The sequence below is a fragment of the Neopelma chrysocephalum genome, unplaced genomic scaffold (assembly GCF_003984885.1).
Source record: "Neopelma chrysocephalum unplaced genomic scaffold, ASM398488v2 Primary Assembly neopelma1_61b, whole genome shotgun sequence".
Taxonomy (NCBI): domain Eukaryota; kingdom Metazoa; phylum Chordata; class Aves; order Passeriformes; family Pipridae; genus Neopelma; species Neopelma chrysocephalum.
Window position 1 is genome coordinate 596,592 of NW_020897717.1, and position 13,248 is coordinate 609,839.

At 46.8% G+C, this 13,248-nt stretch overlaps 1 protein-coding gene across 6 annotated transcripts; it reads right to left on the reverse strand.

The window, feature by feature from the left end:
* Positions 1-197: 197 nt before the first annotated feature.
* On the reverse strand, positions 198-12,806 carry CCDC167 (coiled-coil domain containing 167). Of its 6 annotated transcripts, XM_027681707.1 has the most exons (6): positions 10,864-10,944; positions 10,365-10,524; positions 8,126-8,194; positions 5,281-5,375; positions 2,736-2,788; positions 198-629 (listed from the first exon to the last, which is right to left on the reverse strand). In XM_027681707.1, the coding sequence occupies exons 3-6, from the start codon at positions 8,177-8,179 to the stop codon at positions 526-528; spliced, it is 306 nt and encodes a 101-aa protein (XP_027537508.1). In that variant the 5' UTR covers positions 8,180-8,194; positions 10,365-10,524; positions 10,864-10,944; the 3' UTR covers positions 198-525. The 6 variants fall into 6 exon arrangements, with proteins under 6 accessions (XP_027537508.1, XP_027537509.1, XP_027537513.1 ...); XM_027681708.1 differs by lacking the exons at positions 8,126-8,194; positions 10,365-10,524; positions 10,864-10,944 and adding an exon at positions 12,725-12,781; XM_027681712.1 differs by lacking the exons at positions 8,126-8,194; positions 10,365-10,524; positions 10,864-10,944 and adding an exon at positions 12,153-12,357.
* Between the last annotated feature and the right edge of the window lie 442 nt (positions 12,807-13,248).

The window sequence follows — 13,248 nt, forward strand, 5'->3', positions numbered from 1 at the left end:
AGGATTCCTTTGGTCCTGTAAGTCAGGGTGGAGAAGGAAACATCTTTTGTGCAGCTCTGCAAACGCATAAAATCTTAAGGTCGCAATTCCTCAAGATTACACTTCAATTGAAGTTGGTGTCCCTTCATCTTATGGCTGAGTCATAGGAGCCAAGAAAGTGGCGTGTGTTCCACCAGGGCTGGGCAGAGAGCACCTGTCTGCAACCACAGGGGTCCTCTTCAAAAGGGAGAACAAACTGTCTTCCTGCATCAGGCTGGGTGATCTTGACTGTGTTTTGGGTAAGATGGCACCACCTTGAGCTCTGTTTGACCTGATTTTCAAGTGCAAGTGTGGTGTGATTTCTGGTTTGTCTCCTGTCCCCCTCAATTTGCAGAGAAAAATCTTCCCTACAATGAGGCTTGGAGACAGTAAACAAGAACAACATTTTGAAATGCTGATCCTCACTCTTGGAGGCACAGTGGTGAGAGGAGGAAGCATTCCTTGCAGGAGAGTCATTTGGTCAGCAGGGAGAATTCTTGACTGCAATCACATCGTCCAGCAGGCGTAAATAAGAGCAATCAGCAACGCCATGGCCACAGCAAGGGCAGCATTCTTGCGATTTTCCTTGCGAAGCGCACTCAGTTCTTTCTCTGGGAAACAAACAAAAGCCTTGCCTGTGAAGGTTCGTCATGTTGCAGCCACATCCACTTTCAAAACTCTCTTAAAAGCACAAAGCTACCTTGGCCACGGGCAACATTTTGGGAGTGGTATGCAAAGCTGCCAATTATAGGATGTGCCAAACAGGAAGTAAACTAGCGGGAACCCTTTCATTTGCTAACTCTCATCCTGACACTTGTGCTTGGGAATACTTCAGTGCCAGACCAGTTTCTGTTTGCAAACGACATTGCTGTAGGCCTCTACTAAGGACAGAGTTTGTCATTAGAATAACTGTTTGTTCCCTAAAAGAATGAAGGAGACAGAGGGCTGAGAGCTATTTCTAATATCTTCTAGAGGTAGCAGCCTGGTAGCTTTTTCTAGCGTTAAAATTTACTTAAATACAACTGTGGCCACCTTTGAATGTTGCAGAATGTGGGTTTCCTTGTGCTTCAGAAGGATGAGTGTGGAACAGGTCTGAGAGTAGACACTCATTCTGTTGGGGTCTGAAGCTTTTTAGAGGCAGGTTGCCATTCCTTGCCCTGGTTTACAGAACCACCACAGATACACAGAGATGAAGGAAGTGGCTACTGCAAGTAGGGAGCCTTCTGATCTACATTTCATTTCTGTTTCCTTTACAAAAGATGAGAACTCCAGTCTGGCTACTTTGGTTCCACAAAACTTTGCTGGGTGGCACAGGAAAGCAGTGAGGCCTACAGCACTGAACACTGCATGGTCAAACAGCAGTAATTGTTTAGCAGGGCAAGGTTGGGTGGGGCCTGTCTCCAGAGTCAGACTGCTTTTGCTGCTGAGTTCATCTGCAGTAACTGCACAAGTTACTGCCTCTACAGTTTGCACAAGCAGCCTCCAGCAGTTCCTAAACTGGTGTTGTTATCAAAAGAGACTCTTAGCTGTTTTTTCTGCCCCCATTCTTCATGTAATGCAAGCATTCTCATGCAACTGCAGAGCAACCTGCTTAAATCTGCAAGGCCACAGAGGAGGTGACACGGGCAGGAGGTCACATAACCTCACACACAGCAGTGCCAGCCTGAAGTGATGGAGCAATGCCATCGTCAGCAGCTGCAGTTCATGACCTCAAGTGTGTCAGTTGGAATAAGTAAAGATTTAATCAGAGGCCATAGCAGTGATCTAAAAAGACTCTGTGCACATGCACTGTGTGTTCTGTTCAGAAGGAGCAGCCATCACCATTAGGTGAGGCTGTTGCTGCTGTCTGAGCTGCTGTCAGACTACTTTGCTGCCAGTGCTGGCTGACTGCTGGCTGGTGAAAGAGTGGCAGTGATGTGTAGAGTCTTCTGCCGTCTCTAGTGGTAGCTCCTCAGGGAACAGCTTTCAATCTATTTAAAGTAATGGCTACTCTTCTGGAAACAGTCCTTTAACAGGAGTTATAATTAAAAAGTTGCTGGCTTTCCACTCTCCAGGCCTTAAAGTACTGTCAAGCAGGTAACACACTGATCAACACTAGGAGCCCGAAGATGTGCAAAGCAGCATTCCTGGTGGAATGGACATGCTGTCAAGCTGTGGTAGCTCAGAGGGACTCTCATTTTAATTGTATACAGCAGGACTTGCAGCAAGGAAAGACCCTGGCTCTCTAGAACTGCAGGGAGCACATCAGTGTGAATCCCTATGGTCCTGTGCTGAGTGGCCCCAGAAAGTGATGCAGTAAGAACCTTCCCCAAGGAAGGTATGCTTTCAAAACTCCTGATAACACTTGCCAGCTTGCTTAGCAAGCTTCTATTAAAAAAAAAAACGAAAAAAAAAAGGGGGGAAGAAATGTTAAAAGCTACTCAAGCTGATCTGTTAGCTATGATTATCTAAAGACTAGTAATTTGGGGTATGTGAAAGGGACATTTTCCCCCCTTCATTAGCTGATGCTTATTTTTTCCCCTATGGTAGCACAGCTCAAGCAGGAGGATACAGACTCCTATTATAATATGCTGACTACATTTCCCTCAGTCTAGCTCCCTTTGGCTGAACCTAAATTCAAAGGCAGAAGTCAGAGGTGGCAGGAGCTTGAAGACAAAGCTAAGCTGCAGCACTGATCCCATCCAGCCCAGAGGGACCATTTTTAATGAAGCTCTTACCATAGTTGTCAGCTTTGGTCATTAGTAAGTTTCTCTCTCTCTCCAGTGACTTTCTGTAATGAGAAGAGGAGTTCATTACCTGCGAGGCACAACACAGCCTATTTCTTTGCTTACATGATGGAAGAGAGACTGTCCCACTGCTGGGGATATCTGCTCACAGAATGAGCCCCTCACCCTTCACTGTGGAGTGATGGCAGTTTAGAAACACCCAGTTGGGCAAGAGAAGCGATGCAGTATTTTAGATTATTTTTGCCTTCCCTGAAACTGCTTCCTGTCTCTTCTTTCAGGACAGTGTCAGTGTTCCTGAAGCAGCTACAAAGGGGTCTGTGTGTGAGAGAGCCCCTACTCTAGTTCCCCCAGGTGAGGCAGGGTCCCCAAGTGCTCTCTGCAGAATCCTGCACCTCCAGCACACTGGCTTAGTGCTGCAACAGTAATTCTTCTCATTGATAGAAGCTGAGATCCCTGTGTTGGAGGTATCCAATTTACACAAATTGGTGAACTCAAGGAAACAAGCTGAATCCAAGCTCAGTAGCAACCTGTTAAACAACCTGTTATTGTGCTGAAAACTTATGATAATAACAGGCCAACCCAGCTCTTGTCTTAAACTGCACAAGATGATTAATTAATACACAGTTTAAAATATAAATGCAAAACAAAATTCCTGAAAGCAGCAGCATTTCCATTCTGGCAGTGCAGACACGGTCACTCCTGTCAGACTATGAACATCAATACATGTGCACTAACAAATTATCTCCTGGTTCAGAGAAGGCAGTAAGTGTAACAGAGTTTGTTGTTCCCCTTGGGGCACAGCAAGAACTTGTAGGAGGAAAGAAATCCAAATCTATTTGTACAGCTAGTTAAGTAAAGGATGGCAAGAAAGCAAGCTACAGCAGAGCAGCAGGAGAGGAAAGGGCTCTTAAATACAACTGGGGAAAGGCAATGGGGAGAACAGCCAGGAGGAAGTGAGAAGACATTTACCAACATGACTGAGCTGCTACTTAGAAACTTGCCTTGTGAAGATAGTCAAGGGAAGAAGCTTTGAGAATGAGACATGAAGAAACCACGACAACTGAACTTCAAAGTGGGAAAGCAGAGCTCTCCTTTGTGTACTGTGCACTGAATCAATAATTTTTGTCACGGTACGTACCTTCCTTCAGGGTTTTTCAAATGGTCTGGAATAGGGCAACTGAACTTCTGTTTCTATCTCCATACAAGCTGTAAAATTCAGAAAAGGCCCCAGGAATCCCTATTTCTAATTCTTTGCTCTAGGCCCTATATTTCAGAAAGAAACCATCATCTATTCCATCCTGTCAAGTTATCACAACTTGTAGGTTTGGTTGTTGGCCATCTAAGTACCAGATAAAGAATACACACAGTAAACAAGAATTTAGGCCTAGAAAAGGACTGATGAGATGAAGAGCTAAAGAGATGAGGGACAGGACCCTGTGTAAATATTTATGGGGACCCAAAACCCCAGTAAAGGAGCAACGGAGAGTGCAAATGAGAGTTTAACAAAGAAGTTAAACTGAGGCTGATAAATATCAGAGTATGGAGACATCACCACTGCTAGGATCATTTCTAATGGGTTATGTTGGACAGCATTGTAGAGCAAACACCAGGATCAAGAGAACCACTCCCTGGGTCTATAACTGAGCTTCCTGGCCTTTTTTGCTAGGAGCAGAGCAGTAGGATGCTGGTCACAGAGTCACAAAATATTCTGAATTAGAAGGAACCAACAAGGATCATCAAGTCCAACTCCTAAGGGAATGGCCCCTACAGGGATCAAACCCATGACCTTGGTGTTAACAGCACCAAGCTCTGACCAACTGAGCTAATCTCAGGTGACTGAAAGAATATCCTCAAACTGAGAGATTTGAGAATCAGCTGGAAGATTTAGGATCTCATGCTTCACACTCAAGAGAAAGCAGGTTCTGCCTCTGTCTGCTACAAAATCCAGGCCAAAGTCCTTGCTTGAATCCCAGCTCTAGAAGCCAACAGTTGCTACAGATTTCAGGAGGTTTGTCCCTCTCAGCTTTCCCAAGAAAAGCCAGTGTGTCAACGCATCCCTACATCCAGACACATGTGCAACATAGGCACAGGAAATCTCCCTCAGCCCCTTCTGCAGTTGTATCCCAGCCTGGTTTGACCCTCAGTAGTAGCTGCTGCACATCTCCCATGACTGAACTCATGCAGCTTTGGCAAGGCTTGAGCAACAGCGTGCAGCAAAGCTTTGCCAGACTCACAGAGCTGTCTCCTAGCAGGCCAGGAGTCAGATCTGCAAATTAAGTGGCAAGTTTTGGGCACTGCTTGTCTGGTTTTGGTGCAGGTTGGAGTCAGCCTGTTAACAAGATAAAGCTCTCTCCATATATCACTGAACTTCTCACACGGCAAGTTCCCCAAGTAAGCTCCAAGCTGGGGGAAGAGAATCTTGTCATGGGGAACCACAGACTCCCATCCTTTCAAGAGCCCTTGCTCAGTACTACAGCAGGGTGACAGGTAGCTGAAGTGCACAGCCACAGCTGTGGAAGGAGGTGGTCATCACTACCTTCCTTCAGGGCTGAGCTTCTCCCTGCGCAGCTTAAGATCCACCTCTTCCATGCTCTGTCTGCAGCGTGCCAGCTTCTCCTCCAGTCCATCGATCTGAAAAACATCACACCAGTCACCATCATTTCCTGCCTCAGCTAACACCAATCCATTCCCACCCAGATGAGAAGGGTGGCAGCTCAGCCACTCCACCTTCTTCCTGCCCTAATCAAGGGAGGAGCCCCAGCTCTGTGTAGAGATCACAGCACAGAAAGCCCTTCGCCTCCCAGATCAGCCTGTATTATACCCCAGGCAACTGTGACATCGTAATGCCAGACACAGCCAAGCCAGCCCTGATGCTGCCAGTTGTGTGGCTGGCCAGCACCATTCTGCTAGGATCTGATCCTGTTCCAGCCTGTTCTAGTTTCTTTGCATGTGGGTCCACAAGCAAAGATGTGATCTAAGGCATCTTTAGGCATTTAACAAGAAAAAAAAGAGACTGGCCTAGGTCAAAGCCTGAAGGACAAGGTCTTGATTTAGCATTGTGAATGGATGAAGAAGTTCATGGGATGTGACTACGAAGCACCCTCAGCTGTCTGGTTGGGTGAAGAGGGGGAAAAAGGGGAAAGAAACACTGATACCTACCATCTTTTACCCAACTAAATCTACAACAGCAACAGTGGTCTGCAGAGTATGCTCAAGAGAGCATTCAACCCTGCCTCCACACCTTCCACTTGCACCAAATTTTGGCAGCAACATGTTCCCATGCAGAAAAACACTGGTCATCTCCTTGTGTCTCCTCATCAAGTATCCTAATGGCTACCCTCCTCCTGTGTCTTCCTGTGGAGGAGAGTAACTGTGGCTAAGCACAGGAGGGGTTGATCTACTTGTGTGCAAAAGGATTGCCCAGGAGGGAATCCTACCATGGGCAACAGTTCTGGGAATCATTCCTCTCTTTACGAAAACTTTCTTTCAAGCTTGCTGCCAGCAGGGAAACAGTGGGACTAATCAGATAATATGAACACAACAACCTAGCCTGAAAGCAAACAGCCTTGGTGCCCTGAGGTGGCAATGACCTCTCTTTTTAGCTACTTAGCGCAACACTCCTGCTGTGCCTGGTTCTCCAGGGAAGGCCAGGGCTGGCTAGATGGAAGGCAGCACAGCCTCTCTGTGGTGGGAGCCTTAACACACTAGAGGCTGACAGGCAGCACAGTCCCAGGTAAAGTACCGAGGTGGAATAAGCTGCCTGGACATAAGCTGCTCTGAGGTGGCTCAGAGCACAAACACTCCCATAAACAGTGATAAGGGAAACAAAATCAAAGGTAGTGATCCCTAATTATTGTTGCTTTGGGGATCAGCTCTGTCCAGAGCTCATTAGCAATTCACACCTTCTGCTCAGGAAAGGCAGGCAAGCATCATAAATAAGCAGGACGGGAGAAAAGGCTTGACGCAAAAGGGGGAACAAAACAGACCAAAAAAAGAAGTTTAGCCAGTCAGCTGAATAGTCTCACTGCAAGGAGCACAGCAGAGCTGGGAACGGGGGCACATATAACAAGGCTCAAGTAAGTCTTTTATTTACCAGATAGCAATTTCAAAGTCCTGTGTTATTAGGCAACTCTGCTAGGGCTATTGAGATGCCAAGCTCCCCAGAGGCACCTGCACAGCTTCCCCTGAGCCCAAGGGGAGCACCAAAGCACATCACCTGATCCAGAGCACATGGAACGGCACTTCTGTGTTTGGCAATGCTTGGGTTTGCCTGGATGGGGAAATGCATATTTTTGAATCATGTTAGCTGAAAATGCATTTGGTCAGGGCAAAGATAATTGTTCTCTTCCATTTCCAGCTGTGCCAATTAGGAATGTTAATTCCAGCTGCTCATCAATATGTCATCCGCTACAGGTCAGTCAGCATGATGCTTCAGGGCCAAGTAAGGGCTTTGCCCAGGTCAACTCTGACCACAGTTATCAGCAAGTTAATTTAATGGCAGAGTGCAGCAGAGTAGAGGTGGGGTGTCCATCCAGTCCAGTTTAAGAACTACCATCACCTTCACCAGTTCCTACCATTTAAAAATGACTGTCTTTGCTCCCTTAGATATTGGAAACCCTCACATGCACACACAGCAAGGGATGCTCCAGTACGTGTTATTTGGCTTCTCCTTAGCCAGTAAACTTATTACAATGCACCATGCCTTCCTGGGAAATACATTTAAAAATAATGTTAAATAATAACAATTTAATGAGAGCTTTAGTCAGCTGCCAACCCCACCACTAAATTAATCCATGCCACTGCACTCCTCTCCTCCAGAACTGCTCCTCCTGGGCAGTCTGCAGTTGCTTTTACTAGGACATTCTCTGCCCATACTTCCCTCATTTCATGAGACTCAACAATAGGATATTCCACCCAACTCTGTCAACGCTTTTACTTTCTGCTGACTAAAAATCTCCAGATTCCACATAATACTTTAAAAGTTTCAACTGGTGTTACTGCTCTTAAATCAAAACCAAAGTTTGGGTCCCCTGCTGGAGAGCAATAATTTGCTAATAAACCACATGTCCTAGAACTGCACCATCAGCTTTGCTGAGCTGAGGGCACAAGGGACAGAAAATAATCAGAAAAAAAAAAAGAAGTAAGGAAGGAGAAACAGACTGCTGAATGAACAAAATACTTTTCCTTCAGAATCTCTCTATTTCTGCTCTTCCGGCTAGTCTAGGGAATTAGGGGTTGTAAGAAAGGACAAGAGTGAGGATTCACAGATGTTATCCATTCACCATGCCTCAGTTTCCCCACCAATAAACTGGGACAATACCATCTGCCTCCTGAAGGTAGCTCATTTGCACTAGAAGCCCCAGACAATGCCGCTACCTCACTTGGGATATGGGATCAGTTCCTTCAAGCCAGGAGTCTCTCGGCAGCTCAGTCATCCAAATAATTCTTCACTGCAGAACAAAGGAAAGGCAGAAATAGAAAATAAACACAGGGAAAAATCAGACTAATGCCTGGGATTTACTGATTACTCTCTGGGCTGCTCAGGAAACTCCCAGGGAGGCATAGTCTGTAAAACTGTATCACAAGAAAATCTGTACAGCTTTGGCATAATTCCCTATGCAGCTCTCCAGGAGAGCAATACTAAAAGTAGGGGCTCACCTGAGCTAGCTGTGGATGGAAAGCTTTCCCTCCTACTAATACAGGAGAAGGTTAGTTGGGGTATGTACCTAGGCATACTGGAAGCCCACAGGAAAAGAAAGAGCCAAGCTCGCTTAGCTGACCCATCCCTGCACTTCACACTGCCTTATCATTTTAGTGGCAAGCTCAGCACAGCGTCTCCTAAGTTGCAACAACGAAGCCTTCCTCCCTGTAGCTCTCCTTTCCATGAAGGGAATCCTCTGGGACAGAGCTGAAATGCAGCACTCAGAAAGCTCACATGATAACTCATCATGGTTCACAGCCGGTAGTAGGGACACAGGACTTCACTCACAGCAACATCTATAAGTAGTGCCAATTAAAAGAGGTGAGTGAAATGGGTGCTTCACATCCAGGCAGCAGCTCAGAGCACACAGAGCTGCCCTTCTGAAGCTCATCATTAGACACTCCACAAAGTCAGGTCCCAGCAGCTTTGGATGCACACAGAGATCTAAGACCAGATGCCTCCTTTGCTCCACAGGTATGACAAGGCATTGGGCTATTTTTGTTGAATTCTGGCAATACTCGCTCACAATCTGGAAACCTTTTCAAGCTAGAGAGACCTGGAATGGATTTCAATCCAAACTGACTTATGTGCTGATTACAAATATCATTTGCGGGGACCATCTTGGGCAGGGAGCCCAAAATGGCTCACATAAAGGCAGAGACAAAGAGAGAAGAGAAAAAGAAGCAGCTTTGCTTACAGGGTTGAGCTGGATCCCATTTAATACATTTTGTAATGAATTAATAAAATCTTTCTTTCCAGCAGAAAGGCTAAAAGCGCTTTTCAAGCACTGGCATCCACCCTCTGCTTTTATGAATTCCCTAATTAAGATACTGGCAAAGAGCCATATCACCCATACGTCGACATCCAACAGCATTAGGTAATGAGGTTTTCATCTTGTGACCCTCATAAAACAGATCAAAGCCAACTGAAGAGGTAGGGGCAAATGAAAAAACGCTTCTCTGAGTAGTCTTTACATGCCTTATCACCTGCCAGCATACTTGAGCCATTCTTTTCACAGAAGAATTAACGGTTCCTTCATCCATAAATTTGGCTGGAGTATTAATATCAGTCCAGCAGAAACAGGTTTTGTTTAAATTCAAGCGCTAACTTGCAGTTCATATACACACTTCCATTTTCTCCACGCTCCTGGAATCATTTTGCATGCTGGCAAATATTTTCACACATGCTCTACCCACAGTGTGCTTGGAAATATTTATCAGACAAGCTACTACACAGCAGAGGATGATCCTCCAGCAAACTCTAAGATAAATTTTGCAGAACAACCCTCTGCATTGCTAAAGCAGAAAAGGCTGGATCCGACCTGCATCTCTTCCTTTGGCCTTGCAGAGACTATCCCATAAGCACATCCTGCCTCAGCTCAGACCACTGCTTTTTGAAAAATTCTGTAAGAACAGCTTTACTGAGTAAAAACTATGTTGGCCTTTTCCCTATTCTTTATGCTCTTCCATAGACAGTCATTAGGAACTGCCTGTAAGAAGCAGCAATACACAAAGTAACAATACTTTCTTTAAACACACACCTGACATTTTGCAGCTTTGGTACTGCCTCAGTACAGGGTGTTCTCTTTGCATTTAATGCACTTTTCTGCTTCAGTTATTTTTTTTTCAGTTGTTGTCTGATCCACAAGTACATTTTTAAGGGTTACAACATCCTCTGGCAGGGAGTTTCACAGCACAGCCACAGGTTATGGGAAGAACCCCTTCTGTTTGTTCTGAGCTAGTCAGCTGCTTGTTTCATTTGATAGCCCTAATTTTTTATTGACAGTGAAGGTTCATTGTTTAAAGTTACAAATAGCATGCAGAGGATATAGACCTATATTGGGTCACCTTGCAGTTGTGTTTTCAAGCTTAAAAGGACCTGGAATGCTTGGCAGAATCTTGCATAAAAGTTTTCCCCACCTTTGATCATCCTTGTCACTCTCTTAAGTTCTTTCCATTTTCATTATTTTGCTACAAAATGGACCAGTCTCCTCAGTTTCATTTTCCTGACGAGTTTCCTCAAGAGAGTTCTGTGCAGCTCAGCATTGTCAGTAGGGCTGCCTGTCGAAAGACTAGAGAGCTATTGGAAAGAAGTGGTGAGTTTAAACCACCACAACATTATGGAGATGCATTTATATCGGTTTAAACCAGATCATATTAATTACACCTACAATTTGTAAGTGCAAGCCAATCTGATAAGTGTCCCTATAGAAAATTGCATTCACTTAGCATCATGACTCCAGTTAAACAAGCATGACTCTGCCTAGATGAGGCCTTTCAAAACTAGCCATGTATCATGTCATATTAAGACTCATTTGGAAAGTTTTCTTTACAATCATAACAGCTCAGAAGGTAATGCTGAACAGAATAAAAGTTTAAATTATGAAATCAATATCTTGGTTGTCATGCATTCTGACACCTGAAACACAGCTCTCTTCCTCTGGCTTAAAGGGATTTTGTTTTCTTCCTCCCTAACTGCTATTCAGTACCTTTCTCATCACTGCAAGTGGAAAGAATTTTATCTTTTGGCAGTATCTTTGTACTGAGAGGTTTTCACCTGTAACACACCAAAAAAGAGTAGTTCTACGGTCCTTTCAAAACTAGTGTGTTCCATCATGACAACTTCTAAAAAACCCCCCCAAAACCTAAAGCAACTACAAGTCCCCAGACACTTTGCAAGAATTTTCTCTGGCAGCTAAAATCAGTCTCTTTTCATTCTGTGACCAAGAGATCCCTGACAGGCTCAACCTTTTTACCATCTCTCTTTTTGTAAGGTAGACCCTACTACTTTAACTCCCCTTGTCTACCATACCTCAAACAACAATCACCAAAAAAGTATTTCAACTCCCTGCTAGGCTCACCGAAGGGAAGCTTGGACAGTCAGCACACTCTCCTCTGGACTCCCTTTTGTGGTTATATTTGGGTTAGAGTGTCTAGAAATGCCTGTGTCTCTAATGAAAGCCTAACCAATGAAATAGACAAGAAACTCCCAACCATATGACACAGTAGGACGAGAGGGAATCTCAACAACATTTTCAAAGGTGGGTGTCAAGAGGATGGTGTCAGACTCCTTTCAGTGGTGCCTAGTGACAGGAGGAGGAGCAATGGCCATAAACTGAAGCCCAAGAAGTTCCCCCTCAACATCACGAAGAGCTTCTTTACATTGAGGGTGGCGGAACACTGGAACAGGCTGCCCAGGGAAGTTTGGTTCTCCCTCTCTGGAGACATTCAAAACCCACCTGGACACGTTCCTGTGTAACCTGCTGTAAGTAACTCTGCCTTGGCAGGAGGATTGGGCTAGATGATCTCCAGAAGTCCCTTCCAACCCTAATGATTCTGTGACATTCACCTTTAGGTTAATGGCTGATGACACAAACACTACAAGCCCCAAATCCTTTACCTGGTCTTTCTACTCTGGTTATTTTCGTCTGCTATGCATAATCTCACCTGAAAGGCTTCAGGACAGAAAGGTGACCAGTGAAGTTCACTGGTTCATCGATTCTGCCCCATCTCAGCCATTTGTGATGAGAGTTCAGGCCTTTGCTATCCCCAAAGTATCCACAACCCTCAGATTTGAACTACAGGTTCTCCACTGCCTCCTCGGAGTCACTGTTCAGCGCAGGAGCCAGAACAACGTATGCTTCAGAGAGACCTTAACTAACATGACTCAGATGGTTAACACAAATATAAACCTTCAACAAAGCTTACCAGCATCCCTCCTGCCACTCAGCAGATTACAGAATCATGGAATCACAGAATGGGTCAGAGTGGAAGGGACCACCGTGCATCACCTGGTCCAACGTAAGGTCATCCTAGAGCACATGGCACAGGACTGCATCCAGACAGTTCTTGAGCATCTCCGGTGAGGGAGACAAATCACCCAAGTGCAACAATAAAAAGCCATTTTTACAAGGGAGGCGTGTTATTAAAAAACAGCCTTTCCCCTTCCTCCTCGCTGTGATCTACAGGCCCCTCACATGCTGGTTCACCACCGGGCTCCTCACAAGAAGCAGAAGGAGCTGCCCGTGTCCCGCACACGGCTGACTCCCACCGCCGCAAGGCCCATACCGCGCTGGGGCCGCAGCAGCGGGCACAGCCCCACCGCCCCTCACGGCACTGGTTCCAGGGCTCGGCGGGAGCAGGGACACCAAGCGCCATCGCTCACGGCCCGGCGGTGAGGACGGTGCTCCGAGCTCCCCGCTCAGAGCCCGGCGGTGAAGACGGTGCTCGGTGCTCCGCGATCCCGCTCCCGGCCCGGCCAAGCCCCCGCCCCCCCTCACCTCCCGGGCCACGCTAGGCCCCGCGCGCCGCCTGCCCATGGTCCGGCCCGGCCCGGCCACGCATGCGCACGCCTTGGTGAGGGGCCGCGCTGGGCGGGGAGGGGAGCGAGCGCCATCTTGGTGAGGGCGCTGCTGCCCGGGCCCTCCATCGGAGCCGCTGGGCCTGGCCCTGGGAGCACTCTTGGCGTGGTCTGGACACAGCCGGGAGCGAGTGGCAGCCAGAGCGGTGCCTCCTGCGTTGTGTCGGTGCAGCCCGCAGGCTGCTGTGTCCGTTCCAGTGGTGGTGGGTGAGGGATGGTTGGAGGAGGACCAGCCGGCCGGAAAGCTGATGTGGGACCTATTGGGACCTGCCTCGTCCTGCCTCTCCACCCCTCAGAAACCCCTGCTCCCTCGGGCGGGGGTCTGCAGGTTGCTGTCTGTCCTGTCTTTCCCAGAGGGCAGATCCGAGCTGATCAGCTGGTTTTCCCCCCAAGGGAGTCAGTGCAATCCTGCTCCTGGCCTGCGCTGGGCAGGACACTCCAGCC